Source organism: Trichomycterus rosablanca, chromosome 1, assembly GCF_030014385.1.
Source record: "Trichomycterus rosablanca isolate fTriRos1 chromosome 1, fTriRos1.hap1, whole genome shotgun sequence".
Classification (NCBI taxonomy): domain Eukaryota; kingdom Metazoa; phylum Chordata; class Actinopteri; order Siluriformes; family Trichomycteridae; genus Trichomycterus; species Trichomycterus rosablanca.
In genome coordinates this window covers 85,202,612-85,223,202 of record NC_085988.1, presented here as the reverse complement: position 1 = coordinate 85,223,202, position 20,591 = coordinate 85,202,612, and the positions used below count along the sequence as shown (strand labels likewise).

Below are 20,591 nucleotides of genomic sequence, written 5' to 3'. Positions count from 1 at the left end.
TGATGCGTCACTTCCTGAATAGAGATGCGTACCATATTACTCCATAATCCCTACTCCCTACACCCGACTAAGTGCACTACAGTATTGTAATTTGAACAATAGACCGTCATAATAAAAAACTTAAAACATCGTAAGGTGGATCTTCGATGTACTGAGTTGTGACACATTCACCTCATTACCAAATGATCTGCAATTAGATCCACAGTGGATATTCTGTTGCTTCGTACCTGATGCCACAGCCTTCAAATCGCCTGGCATCAATGAGTCTTGGCAGCCCAGCAATCTGTTGGCAGTTTGTGGCCTCTCAGCTACAGGGCAGTTGGATAAAGCCTGACCCTGCGTTCAGATCCCAACTTTTAAATACGCTGAGACATGCAAAAGAATTGATTTTATTTTACTGTACAGGTTTATATGTAGAATAATAAAGTGAAGCTGTTTTAATAAGCAGAAACGTTTTAATAAACATCACATTGTATTGTGTATTATGTATTATGACAACCCACCTAATATGCTGTCATATAGCGGTAACCAAACCTTTTGAGCCCCCCAAAAGATTAATCTTATGAAAACAATACAGTTAAAGATAGAATAAAAGGCCGCTCAGGTGGCGCAGCGGTAAAAACACACGCTGGAACCAGAGCTGGGATCTTGAATACATCGTATCGAATCTCGGCTCTACCTGCCGACTAAGGCTGAGCGGCCACATGAACGACGATCGGCCTGTTGTTCAGATATGGGCGGGACTAAGCCGGATGGGGTCTCTCTCTCTCATAACTGGTGCAATTACGACCTCTGCTGGCTGATTGATGGCGCCTGCACAGAGATGAGAAAAGAGTGCTGTCAGGGTGTGTCTCTCCGTACACAACGCTGAGCTGCATTGTACTTTTCAGTCTCCTCAGTCAGAGCGGGGATCGGCATTGGACGCGCTAAAAAGGGAGAAAAAGGGAGAAAATGCATAAAGAAAATAAATAAATAAATAAATAAATAAAAAGATAGAATAAATAAAATAGGGTAGAATAAAATTTAAAAATATTGACTATATAATGACAATTACTATTATACATCACATCAGTATGACAAATATGTACATTTACGGACGGAAGGGGGGTTTAAAGTATAAAAGAACTGAGCCTGTGTGTTAATGCACGGTTAAAAAACAACAGATAACTTCACCCTCAAATATTAAAAGTGATGTTTGTACATCATATTTAATCTTTTTAAAACTGCTATACAGTCGACCCTTGAGTTACGAACAGTTTACCATACAAACATTTCGGGTTACGAGCGATCTTTTTCAACTTAACGTACGAACAAATTTCGGATTACGAACCGAAATTAGCGAAACACGTGACATCACGAACAAGTTGACTCCGAGCGTCTCTCTCTCTCCATATATACAGTACAGGCCAAAAATTTGGACACACCTTCTCATTCAATGCGTTTTCTGTATTTTCATGACTATTTACATTGTAGATTCTCACTGAAGGCATCAAAACTATGAATGAACACATGTGGAGTTATGTAACTGAAAACATGTTTTATATTCTAGTTTCTTCAAAATAGCCACCCTTTGCTCTGATTACTGCTTTGCACACTCTTGGCATTCTCTCAATGAGCTTCAAGAGGTAGTCACCTGAAATGGTTTTCAGGTGTGCCTTATCAGGGTTAATCAGTGGAATTTCTTGCTTTATCAATGGGGTTGGGACCATCAGTTGTGTTGTGCAGAAGACAGGTTACTACACAGCCGACAGCCCTATTGGACAACTGTTAAAATTCATATTATGGCAAGAACCAATCAGCTAACTAAAGAAAAACGAGTGGCCATCATTACTTTAAGAAATGAAGGTCAGTCGGGTCCGGAAAATTGCAAAAACTTTAAATGTGTCCCCAAGTGGAGTCACAAAAACCATCAAGCGCTACAGCGAAACTGGCACACACGAGGACCGACCCAGGAAAGGAAGACCAAGAGTCACCTCTGCTTCTCAGGACAAGTTCATCCGAGTCACCAGCCTCAGAAATTGCAAGTTAACAGCAGCTCAGATCACAGACCAGTTGAATGCCACACAGAGTTCTAGCAGCAGACCCATCTCTAGAACAACTGTTAAGAGGAGACTGCGCAAATCAGGCCTTCATGGTCAAATAGCTGCTAGGAAACCACTGCTAAGGAGAGGCAACAAGCAGAAGAGATTTGTTTGGGCCAAAAAACACAAGGAATGGACATTAGACCAGTGGAAATCTGTGCTTTGGTCTGATGAGTCCAAATTTGAGATCTTTGGTTCCAACCGCCGTGTCTTTGTGAGACGCAGAAAAGGTGAACGGATGGATTCCACATGCCTGGTTCCCACTGTGAAGCATGGAGGAGGAGCTGTGATGGTGTGGGGGTGTTTTGCTGGTGACACTGTTGGGGATTTATTCAAAATTGAAGGCACACTGAACCAGCATGGCTACCACAGCATCCTGCAGCGACATGCCATCCCATCTGGTTTGCGTTTAGTTGGACCATCATTTATTTTTCAACAGGACAATGACCCCAAACACACCTCCAGGCTGTGTAAGGGCTATTTGACCAAGAAGGAGAGTGATGGAGTGCTGCGGCAGATGACTTGGCCTCCACAGTCACTGGACCTGAACCCAATCGAGATGGTTTGGGGTGAGCTGGACCGCAGAGTGAAGGCAAAGGGGCCAACAAGTGCTAAACACCTCTGGGAACTCCTTCAAGACTGTTGGAAAACCATTTCAGGTGACTACCTCTTGAAGCTCATTGAGAGAATGCCAAGAGTGTGCAAAGCAGTAATCAGAGCAAAGGGTGGCTATTTTGAAGAAACTAGAATATAAAACATGTTTTCAGTTATTTCACCTTTTTTTGTTAAGTACTTAACTCCACATGTGTTCATTCATAGTTTTGATGCCTTCAGTGAGAATCTACAATGTAAATAGTCATGAAAATACAGAAAACGCATTGAATGAGAAGGTGTGTCCAAACTTTTGGCCTGTACTGTATATATATATATATATATACAGTGAGCGGAGAGCAGACGGTGTTCGGTGTTTTCTTTATATTTTGATAAAGTCTGATTATATTGAAATGGCCTCAAAGAAGGTGCAGAGAAAGCGTAGTGGTGAGAAAATAAAACAATCTAATGCTATTTGTTGTTGTATAATTACTCCTGCCAGTAGGTGTCTTTGTGTAAGGGGACAGTGAGTGAGAGAGAAGAAGGAATTCAGCTGAGTAAAGTATTCTTTCTTTCGTGCAATTACACCAACAAAATGCAACGCTACTGAAATAAAGAAGGAAATAATAGAGAAATATGAGAGTTATTGTTGTTTCTGGTAGATACATTTTATATAAAAAGAAGGAAATGTATTATGGTGTATGGTACAGCACACGTACTGTATTGAAATGTGATGTGTGTTTATGTACAGTACTACTGTGTATTGTTGTTTATTATTGTTTATTACAGGAATGTACGACGGCGTATTAGGGCCACTAAAGAAATTTTTTTTTTTTATTTGTTCTGAGATTAAAGTCGATATTATTCTGAGATTAAAGTCGATATTATTCTGAGATTAAAGTCGACATTATTCTGAGATTAAAGTCGATATTATTCTGAGATTAAAGTCGAAATAATATGGCCATAGCAGCCGCCTCGTGTTAAAATGAGTGATGTTCATGATTTGGTGAAGTTATACTTTCGCATCGGTTTTACGAATAAAGAAATCCTCAATCTCTTGGCACAACAGCACCGGATTGTTATTAGCATAAGGACGCTGAAACGGATTTGCAGTAAACTGCATTTATTTAGAAGAAAGAACCAGACGGACTTAGAGGAAATCTTCTCTTTTGTTGAAGCGGAACTTGAGGGTAGTGGCAGGCTACAAGGCTATTGGTGGTTACATCTCCGTGCTATTCGAAGAGGGTTTGTAGTTTCACAGGAGACGATGAGAATGATCATCAAAATGATCGATCCCGAGGGAGTGCAACTCCGGCGCGCTCGGCGTCTGCGCCGTCGCCAGTACTGCAACCGAGGCCCCAACGCTTTATGGCATATGGACTCGTACGATAAACTAAAGCCTTATGGCATTGCTATAAATGGTTGCATTGACGGATTTAGTCGCCATGTCATGTGGATGGAGGCATACAACACGAATAACGACCCAAAAGTAATTGCGGGTTATTGGATAAGCACAGTAACGCGCATTGGAGGCTGCCCTCAGCGCCTGCGTGCCGATCCAGGTACTGAGAATGGGCATGTGAGGGAAATGCAGATGTTTTTACGCAGAAATCACTCAGACCCTTACGCAGGAGAGAGAAATTTCATTTATGGATGCAGCACGGCAAACCAACGCATAGAATCGTGGTGGGGCATTCTGCGTAAACAAAGTGGACAGTTCTGGATGGACATTTTCCAGACGCTCAGAGATGATGGACATTTTTCCGGTGACTTCTTGGACAGAAATCTGATACAGTTCTGCTTCCTTAACCTAATTCAGGTAGGCTCTATAGCCACAGGCTACACCTTCTGTATTTATATTCATCAGTTATGTATTGCCAGATTGTTTTTATTAAGCTACCTTCACTACATTTGATCAGAAACAGCTATAGTCTGTAATTAATCTGTCTATTAATCTACACATTTATTAATGTAATAGCACCACCAAAAGGTATTATTTTGTTGGCAGACAATTCCAGGCTCAAGTCACACTTACAAAAAAGTCCAGCAACATTGCTGTCACATTCAGTTGTACCAGCAAAACACACTACTATGTTAGTGCCACTGCTGTGATGATAATATTCTACCACCAAAATAGCTTTACCAACAAATCAGCTGCGATCCCATCGTACCAGCAGTCTTTTACCACTAATGGTCAAGTTAGGGGTTGGCTGATAAATTGTGGAGCAAGAGACGAGACACGGTGACTAATTGTAGGTGTGCTTGGTAAACTGGTCATTGAAGCCAGGTATAACATGTTGACAATATAAAGTTTTGATAATATTTTAATGACGTATATGTTTAACTAAACTTATGACTCAACACAGGCTTTTTGAATGACAAGTGTCCCATATATTGATGCAGGTAAATGTTCTGTGCAGATTTTTTGTTGGGACAGTAGTTGAACTAAGTTTTACATATTTATGTTCATGCAGGAGGAACTAGACGAAGTTGTGAGGACATGAAACTCCCATCAAATAAGGTCAAGGCCAGGAATTCCAGCAGGACGCCCAATTTTAATGTACTGCATGCCACAGATTTATGGTGCAGGGGAGGACAAACTCAAATATGTGCTTCCAGAAGAGGTCACTGTTTGCAAAGAGGAATGCACCCCAAAATCCCAGTTCCCCTGTGATGAAACAGTCTTTGAGCTTTGTGCTCTTCTTATTGATGAAAATGGCTGGGATGCTCCTGTTGATGCATACCATGCAGCTGAACTGTACATTCTCTTAAGAAATCAAATACTAGATAATATCTACTGAGCTTCTCAACACCAGCTATGGGGATCCACTGATGAGCTGAGCCAAGCCAGTGGGTTCTCGGAACTGAAGTCACTTTCTAAGAGACTGTCTGTAGTTATATTAAAATAAATGTGTTTATATGCATGCATCTGACAAAATAAAAATGCAATAATTTCACATATATAGTGTCTGTCTATTTATTTTACGACGGCGTATTAGGGCCACTTTAAAGAAAAATTTTTTTTTAGTTTTCATTTTGAGAATAAAGTCATATAAGTTTCGATTTCGAGAATAAAGTCAAAATAATAACGAGATTAAAGTCAAAATAATTACGCGATTAAAGTCAAAATAATAACGAGATTAAAGTCGAAATAATAACGAGATTAAAGTCGAAATAATAACGAGATTAAAGTCAAAATAATAACGAGATTAAAGTCGAAATAATAACGAGATTAAAGTCAAAATATTATAGCCATAGCAACCTCCTTGTGTTGAAATAAGGGGTGTTCATGATTTGTTATACTTTCATATCAGTTACACAAATAAAGAAATCATCACTCTCCTGCACATCAGCACCAGTTTGTTATTAGTATAAAGACAATGAAACGGCCTTGTAATAAACTGAGTTTATTTAGAAGAACGTGCAGCACCGGTGCGCTCGGTGTCTGCGTCGTCGCCGGTACCTCAACCGAGCCTTATGGACTCGTACGATAAACTAAAACCGTATGACATCGCTATAAATGATTGCAGTGACATGTATAGTCGTCATGTCATGTGGATGGAAGTGTACAATACAAACAGCCACCCAAAAATAATCACGGGTTATTGGATAACCACAATAACACTCATTATAAACTGCCCTCAGCGCATGCATGCCGATCCAGGTACTGAGACCCGAGTTTCTCTGAACTGACAAACCTGTGACGGCTGCACACTCTCTGGCCATAATATTTCAACTTTAATCTCAGAATAATGTTGACTTTAATCTCAGAATAATGTCGACTTTAATCTCAGAATAATGTCGACTTTAATCTCAGAATAATGTCGACTTTAATCTCAGAATAATGTCGACTTTAATCTCAGAATAATATCGACTTTAATCTCAGAACAAATAAAAAATAAAATTTCTTTAGTGGCCCTAATACGCCGTCGTAGGAATGTCTATTCTATAATTTAAGATTTAAGGGAAATATACGTGTATTTATTTAAGTCATTAGAAAGGTTAGGGGTAAGGGGGGTTTGGGAGGTCTGGCACGGATTAATTCTATTTACATTATTTCTTATGGGAAAAATAGGTTTAACTAACGAACATTTTGACTTAAGAACAGCCCTTCAGGTCAAGGGTCGACTGTATTGCTTTATTTGAGAAGCACATTAATATAAAAGAGTGCATGGTCAGCCTTGCGTGCAATACCACCGCTCACCACGAGATGTCGGTATTTCACCATACACTCAAACTGTAATTCCCGTGCATGGAAACTAGAGGGCATCTCAGCAGTGATTCTGCCCCGCAATCTTCTGCCCCCATCAGAGCTGCTGGTTTGAGGACGGAAGGGGTTGTTTTTTTTAAAGGGGCGTTTTTAGGTTTGGATGTGAATCACTCGGACTGAAGGAGGTGGGAGAGAGGGGTGCCGATGGCGCAGTGATCCTGACACGGAGGAACTGGGTGGATTGTCGGTGCGGGATGCGCGCTGGTCACGTCGTGTGAGGTGCGAATATTTATTCTCATCATCACCTTCATTCCTGATCAGCTCCAGCACAACCGTGGCATCGAGATCTCTGGATGTGCATCATAAAGACACCGATTCAGACCGAATAATCCGATTATTTGTGATGTCAGTGGACTGTAGAGACAGAATGATGTTTATTCTAATGCTTCTGTTGGCTGGTGCGTGATTTGATGTAATGCTGATGCTGATGCGAACGATGCGGGTGTTAGAATGCGTTACATGTGCAAAATAATCTGACAAACGAGTCGAAAACGATCAGATTTTTTGTTTTTTAATGCGATTAGATTTAACTGATTAGATTGAACACTCCCGATGCGGTGCGGGTTCTGTTCTGGAAAATGGTTCCTCACTGGTTCTTTACAAGGTTCGTGGTTCATTTGTACTCGAACAGCCCACTAAACCGTTCTAAAGGTTATATCCTGCTTTAATCTGGAACCTTAAACCTATTTGGTACCTTCTGAATCGTGAGGTTCTAACATTTAATGGTACTAGCAAAGGAACCGACTGAAGAACGTGTCTGGATGGTTCGTGTTCTAGGTGGAAACCAAAAAAAAGGTCTATTCTTGATTTGGGTGGTTTCTGTACCTCAAATGTATTTCTAAAGCTATTTTACTAGGTACCTCTGTTATAAAGTTCCACCTAGAACCTATCAGGGTTCCCCAGATAACAGATCGTAAATCTGACGAGTCTTATTGATTATATTTTATTAACATCATTTGTACAGCATATTTACTTAAATGCAAAACACACGTGTGTATAAAACAGTGTAAACTGCTTTAAAAAAGATATCTTGCTCATATACTGATACATAATACAGTCTAGGTGTTTGTCAGAACCTTTCAAACCTGCTGAAAGTCTAAATCCAGGTAAAATATGTTCGTATTATATTAGTATTCACACACACTGTTTTACTGAGCAAATGTGTCATTTTAATCAGTTTAACATGTAACATATGTGCATAGAATCATTCAGAATTAGAATACAGTTCCGTCCCTTTGAAATCTGAAAAATATCACAGTATTCTGTTTACATGACGTCCTAAATAATCTGGATTATTAGTGAATTATTAGCGTGTGTAAACGTAAACGTTGTGCTTCAGCCTAAGTGTTTTTTAGATTCCGTAAAATCCGATACGATCTTTAAATCAGTGTAAAGTGTGTCGATCACGTGACCGCTTCAATAATCCGGATTATTATTGCACGTGTGAACGCATTGGCTCCACAAAACAGACCCGAACTCAGAGGACCTCGTTTAAACCAGACTTTCCGTCGAACGAACCGCGGTGACGCCGTCTGATTCTGTATCGAGAAGGCACCGAGACCCCAGCCGCCATGCTGCCCGCTTCAGAAGCCGCCAAGATCTACCAGACCAACTACGTGAGGAACTCGCGTGCCATCGGCGTCCTGTGGGGCATCTTCACCATCCTGTTCGCCATCATCACCGTGGTCTGCTTCATCCAGCCGTACTGGATCGGGGACGGCGCCGACACGCCCATGGCCGGGTATTTCGGCCTCTTCCACTACTGCATCGGGAACGGGGTGGCGCGCGAGCTGACGTGCCACGGCGCCTTCTCCGACTTCAGCTCCATCCCGTCGGGGGCCTTCAAGGTGGCGTCCTTCTTCGTGGCCACCGCCATGGTGCTGGTGCTCGGGTGCATCGGGTGCTTCGCCCTCTTCTTCTTCTGCAGCCCCAGCACCGCCTACAAGATCTGCGGCTGGATGCAGCTGGCGGCAGGTGAGACCGATGCTAAATATGTACGAATTCCTCAGACTGGCGTGTCTGCAGTACCGACCAGTTTCTTAGTTAATAATTGGGGTTGGAGTGTTGTAGGGCTCTCATCATAACTGCTGCAGTTACGCCCTCTGCTGGCTGATCGATGGTGCTGCACAGAGACGTGGTGTGTGACTCTCCGTGCGTGATACGGGTCTCCATGTGAAGCGGTCGCTGCTGCACACGTGTCGGAGGGTCAGCAGCAGTAGAAGGGAATCGAAAAATGTTGTGTGATTGTTTATAATGGCCAATTATGTTGCAGATTATGTTTTTCATTAATTTGTGGACACCAGTGTGTCGTTGGGTGCTTGTTGAGAGAATCAGGAGGGAATCTGACCGTGTTATCTTCCCCCGCGGCGCGATCAGTAAATCCGCGCGAGTCTTTCATCTCCTTTGATGTGAAGGGCGTTTCAGAGGAGCCGTCTCTGCCTCCACTTCGCCCTTTATGGATTCTCGTCTCTGTGTTTCAGGTTCAAAGCGGGTTTGAAACCGTTTCCCGAAACACCATCCCGAAACGCGCTGGTGCAGACAGCTCGAACCCGCCGGTTCTGCTATCGTCCAGCCAGGCGCCCACACTGACCCGTCGGTTCGTAATCGGGGGAGGAAGGTGTGTAGGGGATTCCTGATAACTGCTGCAGTTACGCCCTCTGCTGGCTGATCGATAGCGCTGCACAGTGCGTGACTCTCCGTGTGCCATACTGATCTCCTGGTGCGGGTGAAAAGAGAGAGAGAGAGAGAGAGAGAGAGATACGATCGGGGAATTGGATATGACTAAATCAGAGGGAAATAAAGCTGATTGCATGGTGCGACAGTCCCTGGTGTTCCTTTAGTAAAATGCACTACATGGCCAAAACTATGTGGACACCCAACCGCGAGTTAGCACCATATCATACCAACGTCCACTGTTTTTGGAAAAGCAAGATTTCTGAGTGTGTCTGTGGGAATTTGTGCCTTCAGAGGCTGATGTTGGACCAGAAATCCTGGATAAATGAATGAATGAATGAATGAATGAATGAATGAAACGGGGTTGGCGCAGTGAAGTCACCGGCTGTATTTAACGGACACAGTTGGACGTGTCAGAGGAAGGGAAGGTCAGACAGGGTTCGTGGAGTAAAGCTCTGTTAGGATCTGCACACGTCTCGGGGGTTAAGGGGGGTTGTAGCGGGGAATTGGACACGTCTAAATAAGGATGTCTAAACTGTCAGTGTTTTATGGTGTGATTTGTTTCTTCATGGTTGGTTTTAACGTGATGGGAACATCTGCGCCCCCTGAAGGTGAGAGCAGGTCCTCAAATGACCGTGTGTGTGTGTGTGTGTGTGTGTGTGTGTGTGTGTGTGTGTGTGTGTGTGTGTGTAGCCGCGCCCCTCAGACTTTCTATTTCTTCCTGCGAAAGGCCGAGACGTGGATGTAATATTCCGTGGTTCCCCCTCGGGCGCCTCTACGAGCTGAATAAGCGTCAGATCCAGGGTTACAGCTCCACATGTATCTGTGTTTATCTGGATTCTCCTCCCTGTTTCACTTTTAAACTTGTGTTACAGCTCCAGCTTCTGAGAAATGCTGAGAATCAGAATCAGCTTCTCCCAGAGTCTAAAACGCTTCTGGTTCAAAATGAAGCTTAACGTGGTTTAATGTAGTAAAAGAAGGAGACAGGAGCACTAAACTTCTCTTCATTATTACTGCTCATAAGTTCCTCCACTAATCACATTCCTCACTCGCTGTTTTACTACAATAAGTCACGTTACGCTTCTCATGTGAATGCGCCGGTGCTGAAGGGAATACGGTATTCCAACATCAAGCATCTCCAGCATTAAGAAGCGTCAGGAAACAATAAAGAAGTGAAACTAAAGTGCAGCTTTTACTGTATTGTTATTAATGTTTAACTGTTAGTAATTGTATTTCAGTGTGTTTATATTATATTTGTGTTATTTTCAGTGTATAAGTGTCAAAAACAACCTCATTATTTTACATGAGACTAAAATATCTGCAGCTCCACGGGACCATGGACGCATTAACAGGTTTCACATATATCCTTATGGGGAAAAATACCTCGAAACTCAACGTCTTTAAAACTCAACACCCCTCCCAGAACCGACTGATGTCCAGTTTTAAGGTACAGGGTTCGTATTTGTACCCCGTACCCCTCCACTGGGTACGGGGGTACAGAACTGGACCCGGGGTGGATTCTGACGCCCCCTGAAATCCGTTCGGTCGTCGTTTCGGAATCCCGATTGTTCACGCGTCCTCTACTGCAGACCGACTCCGAATCACAGGATCGTACCGAGAGTTCACTTCAAATGTGCGAGGAAATTCTCTGTTCTGGTGCATTTGGAGCCCAGAGGTTTTAGGGCCTCCCTCAAGGGCCCGACTGTAGCTGCTTGGCAAAGCTGGGATTGAAACTGAGGATCAGATTGTAAAAAAAAAAAATTAAGATTTAATTCAGTGTCCTAAACTTCACTAATAATTCACATCAGTGCTCAATCAGAGCCGGCTCGAACCCGGGTCCTAGAAGTCGTGATCTAGCATAAGACTGACGCGCCACCCTTGCATTTGTTAATGTTTTATACATGGTTTTAAACCTGCATGAGTCTTCCATTTGCAGCTATAACAGCCTCCACTCCTCTCTGAAGATTTTCCACAAATCTCGAGGTTTTGTAGTGTGTCTGTGGGAATTTGTGCGCGTTTATTCAAAAGAAGCAGGTGCTGATGTTCCAGCTGTGGGTAGGGTGGAGTTCAGCGCCCTGTACAAGACAGACACTGGACTTACATTAAGGGTTAGGGGCCTTGATCAGGGGCCCAACAGTGGTAGAGTATCTTAACCACTGAGCATTATCCTCCTGTGGTGGGTCCTGATGTCCACTATGTGGCCAAAAGTATGTAGACGCCTGACCATGAGTACGTTAGACGTCCTATTCCAAAAACATAGGCAAGAGTTTGAAGTGTGTCTGTGGGAATTTGTGCCCATTTATGACGAATTCAAAAGAAGCAGGCGCCGATGTTCCAACCGTCGGTAGGGTGGAGGTCAGGGCTCTGTACAGGACTGAGGGTTAGGGGCCTTGATCAGGGGCCCAACAGTGGCAGAGTGTCTTAACCACTGAGCATCATCCTCTATCATTCATTCACTGATCTTGATCAGGGCTGTGGTGGGTCCTGATCTCCACTATGTGGCCAAAAGTAAGTGGACAACGGACTACGAGAACGTTAGATTTTGGAGTGTGTCTGTGGGAATTTGTGCCTGTTTATTCAAAAGAAGCAGGCGCTTATGTTCCAACCGTCGGTAGGGTGGAGTTCGGCGCTCTGTACAGGCCGCCGGACTTGCGTTTGTGACAGATACAGTTTAGACAACCGAGGGTTAGGGGCCTTGATCAGGGGCCCGACAGTGGCAGAGTATCTCAACCACTCAGCATCGTTTGTTTACTCATTCATTCAGTTTTCAGTTACTATTTCATCTTGATCAGGGCTGTGGTGGGTCCTGATCTCCAGTAGGTGGCCAAAGGTATGTGGACACCTGACCATGAGTACGTTAGATTTTGGAGTGTGTCTGTGGGAATTTCTGAGCATGTGTGAGGAATCATGTATTTACGGCCCTCGCTGTGGGAAGAGGACCTTCCCTAAACTGCTGTCACAAAGTTTGAAGCATATAATTAAGCCAACATAGATCATTTAATACAACGGGTGTGTCTGAAAGGCTTCTCACAAGACGTCGAAGTGTGTCTGTGGGGATCTGTGCCCTTACAGTTAATCGATAGATAGGCAGCGTTTGTGTGGCTGGTCACTGATGTTGGTCAACTCGGTCATTAGGATGAGTGGGTGTCCAGATACTTTTGGCCATGTTGTGCATCATATATGTCGTTATCAGTGCAATCGAGGCTTTGTCACAAGACTTTGACGTGTGTCTGTGGGGATTTGTGCCCTTACAGTTCATAGATTGATGGGCAGCATTTGTATGGCTGGTCACTGATGTTGGTCAAGAAAGCCTCAGTTTCTTTAAATCGAGCTGCTCTTTATGTCTTTTGGTGGTGGTGGGACTTGAACCGGCAACCTTCTGATAACTAGTCAAGTACCTTAACCACTAAGACACCTAAACTCGGTCATTAGGATGAGTGTCCAGATACTTTTGGCCATGTTGTGCATCATATACCTCGTTGACGAGACTTTGAAGTACGTCTGTGGGGATTTGTGCCCATTCAGTTAATAGATAGACAGGCAGCATTTGTAAGCCTCAGTTTCTTTAAATCGAGCTGCTCTTCATGTCTTTTGACGGTGGTGGGACTTGAACCGGCAACCTTCTGATTACTAGTCAACTGATGCTGTCAGAAGGTGCGTCCCGATACTTTTGCCCATCTTCTACATGCAAGTGCTAGGCTGCGTCTCTCCTCGGCCAGCAGGGGGTGCCGGAGCGCACAGGGTGACCGAGTATATCCAGACCGTCCGGCTCATCAGTGACGATGGTGCGCAGCCTCGCCTCATTAGGATCAAGCCCAAATCCTGATTAGGAACGTGCCGGAGCTAATGACGGCGCTGGCGGGGCTACCCGAGGTCGGGCGTTAGCCGTTAGGTGTTAGCGCTGAGCGGTTAATAATAGCCGCGCACCATTAACCCAGAGCGCTAATCTGCTCTCGGTCCGCGGGTTCGTGTCTCCGTGATGAGGATTATAAAGACGCCGGCAAGGTCACCTTCACGCATCGCTAGCGGGAGGCTAACCGCGCCGGTGCAGGATCCTCCCGTAAACAGAGACCTCGAGTCTCCGGGGTCTCTGATCCACCCTCCAGGACCCTCACCAGATGATCAGTTTGTAGTTCTACAATTACTGACTGTAGTCCATCTGTTTCTCTACATGCTTTGTTACCCCCTTTCATGCTGCTCTTCAATGGTCAGGACCCCCACAGGACCCCCACAGAGCAGGTATTATTTAGGTGGTGGATCATTCTCAGCACTGCAGTGACACTGACATGGTGGTGGTGTGTTAGTGTGTGTTGTGCTGGTATGAGTGGATCAGACACAGCAGCGCTGCTGGAGGTTTTAAACACCGTGTCCGCTCACTGTCCACTCTATTAGACGCTCCTACCTAGTCGGTCCACCTTGTAGATGTAAAGTCAGAGACGATCGCTCATCTATTGCTGCTGTTTGAGTCGCTCGTCTTCTGAGGTGTTTAAAAACTCCATCAGCTCATACCAGCACAACACACACTAACACACCACCACCATGTCAGTGTCACTGCAGTGCTGAGAATCATCCACCACCTAAATAATAGCTGCTCTGTGGGGGTCCTGTGGGGGTCCTGACCATTGAAGAACAGGGTGAAAGGTTCTGTAAGCCGCTTTGGATAAAAGCGCAACGCTGCAACAGTGACCCCTACTGTCTGGTTAAGGTACTAACACAAGTACTGGAAAGAACACAATTATTTAGCATTTAACTGTAGCGTTTCACTACGGCTGGTGACTTCTCTGTGCCCTCACATTCTTCACACCCCCTCACACTCCTCTCACTCCTCACACTCACACCCCCTCTCACTCCTCTCACTCACACCCCCTCACACCCCCTCACACTCCTCACACTCCTCACACTCTTCACACCCCCTCACACTCCTCACACTCCTCACACTCTTCACACCCCCTCACACTCCTCACACCCCCTCACACTCCTCACACTCCTCACACTCCTCACACTCCTCACACCCCCTCACACTCCTCACACTCCTCTCACTCCTCTCACTCACACCCCCTCACACCCCCTCACACTCCTCACACCCCCTCACACTCCTCACACTCCTCTCACTCCTCACACCCCCTCACACTCCTCACACTCCTCTCACTCCTCTCACTCCTCTCACTCACACCCCCTCACACTCCTCTCACTCACACCTCTCACACTCCTATCACTCACACCTCTCACACTCCTATCACTCCTCACACTCACACCCCCTCACACCTCTCACACTCCTCTCACTCCTCTCACTCACACCTCTCACACTCCTCACACTCCTCTCACTCCTCACACTCACACCCCCTCACACTCCTCACACTCCTCACACCCCCTCACACTCCTCACACTCCTCTCACTCCTCTCACTCACACCCCCTCACACTCCTCACACCCCCTCACACTCCTCACACTCCTCTCACTCCTCACACCCCCTCACACTCCTCACACTCCTCTCACTCCTCTCACTCACACCCCCTCACACCCCCTCACACTCCTCACACCCCCTCACACTCCTCACACTCCTCTCACTCCTCACACCCCCTCACACTCCTCACACTCCTCTCACTCCTCTCACTCCTCTCACTCACACCCTCTCACACTCCTCTCACTCCTCTCACTCACACCTCTCACACTCCTATCACTCACACCTCTCACACTCCTATCACTCCTCACACTCACACCCCCTCACACCTCTCACACTCCTCTCACTCCTCTCACTCACACCTCTCACACTCCTCACACTCCTCTCACTCCTCACACTCACACCCCCTCACACTCCTCTCACTCCTCACACCCCCTCACACCCCCTCACACTCCTCACACCCCCTCACACTCCTCACACTCCTCTCACTCCTCACACCCCCTCACACTCCTCACACTCCTCTCACTCACACCTCTCACACTCCTATCACTCCTCACACTCACACCCCCTCTCACTCCTCTCACTCACACCCCCTCACACCTCTCACACTCCTCTCACTCCTCTCACTCCTCTCACTCACACCTCTCACACTCCTCACACTCCTCTCACTACTCACACCCCCTCACACTCCTCTCACTCACACCCCCTCACACCCCCTCACACTCCTCACACCCCCTCACACTCCTCTCACTCACACCCCCTCACACCCCCTCACACTCCTCACACCCCCTCACACTCCTCTCACTCACACCCCCTCACACTCCTCACACTCCTCTCACTCACACCCCCTCACACTCCTCACACCCCCTCACACCCCCTCACACTCCTCACACTCCTCTCACTCACACCCCCTCACACTCCTCACACCCCCTCACACCTCTCACACTCCTTACACTCCTCTCACTCCTCACACTCACACCCCCTCACACTCCTCTCACTCACACCCCCTCACACCTCTCACACTCCTTACACTCCTCTCACTCCTCACACTCACACCCCCTCACACTCCTCACACTCCTCACACTCCTCACACACTCCTCTCACTCACACCCGCTCACACCTCTCACACTCCTCACACCCCCTCACACTCCTCACACTCCTCTCACTCACACCCCCTCACACCTCTCACACTCCTTACACTCCTCTCACTCCTCTCACTCACACCCGCTCACACCTCTCACACTCCTCACACCCCCTCACACCTCTCACACTCCTCACACCCCTCTCACTCCTCTCACTCACACCCCCTCACACCTCTCACACTCCTCGCACTCCTCTCACTCATCTCACTCACACCCACTCACACCCCCTCACACTCCTCACACTCCTCTCACTCACACCCCCTCACACCTCTCACACCTCTCACACTCCTCACACTCCTCTCACTCCTCTCACTCACACCCACTCACACCCCCTCACACTCCTCTCACTCCTCTCACTCCTATAACTCACACTCCTATAACTCACACTCCTCACACTCCTCTCACTCCTCACACTCCTATAACTCACACTCCTATAACTCACACTCCTCTCACTCCTCTCACTCCTATAACTCACACTCCTCACACTCCTATAACTCACACTCCTATAACTCACACTCCTCTTACTCCTCTCACTCCTATAACTCACACTCCTCACACTCCTATAACTCACACTCCTATAACTCACACTCCTCTCACTCCTCACACTCCTATATCTCACACTCCTCACACTCCTATAACTCACACTCCTCACACTCCTATAACTCACACTCCTCACACTCCTCACACTCCTATAACTCACACTCCTATAACTCACACTCCTCTCACTCCTCTCACTCCTATAACTCACACTCCTCTCACTCCTCACACTCCTATAACTCACACTCCTCTCACTCCTATAACTCACATTCCTCTCACTCCTCACACTCCTATAACTCACATTCCTCTCACTCCTCACACTCCTATAACTCACACTCCTCACACTCCTATAACTCACACTCCTCTCACTCCTCTCACTCCTATAACTCACACTCCTCTCACTCCTCACACTCCTATAACTCACACTCCTCTCACTCCTCTCACTCCTCACACTCCTATAACTCACACTCCTCACACTCCTCACACTGCTATAACTCACACTCCTATAACTCACACTCCTCACACTCCACACACCCCTCACACTCCTCTGGCTCTTCGGTTCTGGACTGTATTATGTATTAATTAGATTTTTCTTTAGAATTTCTTTCCTGACTGAGCCAGTAAATCAGTTCTACATCAGGCCCGAACAGGCCTCACACATCCCCCCGACAGTGCCGGAAAAAATACCAACAAAAAAATAAGAGGAACCCTCGGTGGACGTGTCCTCAAAACAGCACCAATGCTTGGCTTGAAGTTCTGCCTGATTAAAACGTACCGAACGCCCAGCCAGAAGCACGGACGAGCGTTCCAAACTCACAGCGGCGAACGGGAGGAGGCTAAAATCAGCCTAAATGTTCACGTCCGCATGATTCGGGTGAAGGGGGTGTGGTTTAGACTCTTTACCTGTTAGTCCCCGTAAAAAGGGGTGTGGTTTAGGTTCTGTACCTGTCAGTCTCAGTAAAGGAGGTGTGGTTTCAACTCTGTACCTGTCAGTCTCAGTAAAGGGGGAGTGGTTTAGGCTCTGTACCTGTCTGTCTTAGTAAAGAGGGTGTGGTTTAAGTTCAGTACCTGTCAGTCTTAGTAAAGGGGGTGTGGTTTAGAGTCTGTACCTTTCAGTCTTAGTAAAGGAGGTGTGGTTTAGGCTCTGTACCTGTCAGTCTCAGTAAAGAGGGTGTGGTTTAGGCTTTGTACCTGTCTGTCTTAGTAAAGAGGGTGTGGTTTAGGCTTTGTACCTGTCTGTCTTAGTAAACAGGGTGTGGTTTAAGTTCAGTACCTGTCAGTCTCAGTAAAGGGGGAGTGGTTTAGGCTCTGTACCTGTCTGTCTTAGTAAAGAGGGTGTGGTTTAAGTTCAGTACCTGTCAGTCTTAGTAAAGGGGGAGTGGTTTTGGCTTTATGCTTGTCAGTCTAAGTAAAGAGGGTGTGATTTAAGCTCTATACATGTCAGTCTTAGTACAGGGGGTGTGGTTTTGGCTCTATACCTGTCAGTCTCAGTAAAGGGGGAGTGGTTTAGAGTCTGTACCTGTCAGTCTTAATAAAAGGGGTGTGGTTTAGGCTCTGTACCTGTCAGTCTTAGTAAAGGGGGTGTGGTTTAGAGTCTGTACCTGTCAGTCTTAGTAAAGGAGGTGTGGTTTAGGCTCTGTACCTGTCAGTCTCAGTAAAGAGGGTGTGGTTTAGGCTCTGTACCTGTCTGTCTCAGTAAAGAGGGTGTGGTTTAAGTTCAGTACCTGTCAGTCTTAGTAAAGAAGGTGTGGTTTAGGCTCTATACCTGTCAGCCTTAGTACAGGGGGAGTGGTTTAGGCTCTATACCTGTCAGCCTTAGTACAGGGGGAGTGGTTTAGGCTCTATACCTGTCAGCCTTAGTACAGGGGGTACAGACTTAAGAGGAAACAAAAGAACACTAGGTTGCAGCTCCGGTACGTGACTCTCCATGCGCGATACGGGTCTCCATATGAACTCACCTGGTGCAGGTGAAAAGAAGCGGTTGGTACAATTGGGGCGTGTGTTATTCACGACCCTCCTCAGACAGGGAATTGGATACGACTAAATTGGGGGAAAATGTGGAACCACGTGGAACCTATTCCTCAGTCACATCTCCTCCACTGCTGCAGAGCCCGACCCTGACTGAGGAGGGTCGTACCTAAGACACACCCCTCCGACATGCATACAGTTACCAACCGCTTCTTTTCACCCGCTCGAGACGGGCTCACTTATATCCCTTTACTAAATTCCACTAGCACACCAGCACTGGGATTCTTGACTCCCCCAGTTTGAATCTCATCTCTGCTACCGGTCGGCTGGGCGCCCCGAGTTGACACAATTGACCACTAGTATTCAGGGTGGGAAAAGACGGGACTAAAAAGTGGGCGGGGTCTTGGACCCTGGTTAGTAGCCCGAGGCGCCTGTACAGAAGTGGAGGAACGTGGAGATCAGCGCGTGACTCTCCATGAGCAAGACCGACCTCACCACCAAAGTACGAGTGAATATAAAGGGGTCGGAGGGAGGGCGTGAGAATATACCCTCCTCAGTACGCCATCGGGGTCTCCAGCAGAGGAAGAGGAACTGGGTATGACTAAATTAGGAGAAAATGCTGCAGTGTAAATAAACGTAGCCGGGAGAGGGAGGCGAGCGCGGCGGAGTCCTGATTATTCTCTCTGAAGAAACGCGACGCCCTTCACTTTAATCCGCCCTCCGAATCAATACGCGATAATGGATGCGGCTTGTCTGGCGGCATTAGTACTCACGTCGCCGCTCTGACAGAGTGCATTATGGGGAAAAAAATGTCACTGCGCGCAGCCTGACAAACGGCTAACCTCCGCCGAACAGGGCGGCGGCTACGTTTACATTCACAGCCCGAGGCGGCTCACGTCTGTGAACGAACACAATCCGGGCTGGTGAGGTCGGTGGGGTTTGAACCTACGACCTTCCGATCAATAGTCCAGCACTTACAATCGTACGCTGCTGCTTTATACGTCATGTTATGCATAGTGAATTAAATATATATATATATATATCACACACTGTAGGGCCAGAAGTATCTGGACACCCTTCCTACTTCATTCCTCAGTAGTTTGGGGAAGGCCCGTTTCCTTTCCAGTATGACACAGTTTGACAGATGTGGTGTGGATCCCTGAACACAAGGCCGGCTTCAACCAGTTCCCTTATTTTTACTAAATGGCACAAATCCCCTTAGGCAGATTCCAAAATCAGAAGTGTAAAGGCTGTTATAGCTTCTACACTCACTGTCCATTTTATCAGCTCCACTTACCATATAGAAGCACTTTGTAGTTCTACAATTACTGACTGTAGTCCATCTGTTTCTCTACATGCTTTGTTACCCCCTTTCATGCTGCTCTTCAAAGGTCAGGACCCCCACAGGACCACCACAGAGCAGGTATTATTTAGGTGGTGGATGATTCTCAGCACTGCAGTGACACTGACATGGTGGTGGTGTGTTAGTGTGTGTTGTGCTGGTATGAGTGGATCAGACACAGCAGCGCTGCTGGAGTTTTTAAACACCGTGTCCACTCACTGTCCACTCTATTAGACACTCCTACCTAGTCGGTCCACCTTGTAAATGTAAAGTCAGAGACGATCGCTCATCTATTGCTGCTGTTTGAGTCGCTCATCTTCTAGACCTTCATCAGTGGTCACAGGACGCTGCCCACGGGGCGCTGTCGGCTGGATGTTTTTGGTTGGTGGACGATTCTCAGTCCAGCAGTGACTGTGAGGTGTTTAAAAACTCCACTCATACCAGCACAACACACACTAACACACCACTTCTGGTGTCAGTGTCACTGCAGTGCTGAGAATCATCCACCACCTAAATAATACCTGCTCTGTGGTGGTCCTGTGGTGGTCCTGTGGGGGTCCTGACCATTGAAGAACAGGGTGAAAGGA

The 20,591-nt window shown here is 46.4% G+C and overlaps 1 protein-coding gene and 1 long non-coding RNA gene across 2 annotated transcripts in view; both read left to right on the top strand.

Annotated features, from left to right (window-relative positions):
- Positions 1 to 4,296: 4,296 nt before the first annotated feature.
- On the top strand, positions 4,297 to 5,633 carry LOC134325206 (uncharacterized). The gene is made up of 2 exons (XR_010014267.1): positions 4,297 to 4,491; positions 5,147 to 5,633. It is a non-coding gene; the product is annotated as an uncharacterized LOC134325206 (long non-coding RNA).
- Positions 5,634 to 8,242: 2,609 nt separating this feature from the next.
- The window catches only part of lhfpl3 (LHFPL tetraspan subfamily member 3), a 29,691-nt gene continuing 17,342 nt past the window's right edge, over positions 8,243 to 20,591 (top strand). The window contains exon 1 of the mRNA XM_062997033.1: positions 8,243 to 8,916. Within this exon, the coding sequence (XP_062853103.1) occupies positions 8,514 to 8,916 (403 nt within the window). The 5' untranslated portion in view covers positions 8,243 to 8,513. The remainder of the gene's footprint in view (positions 8,917 to 20,591) is intronic.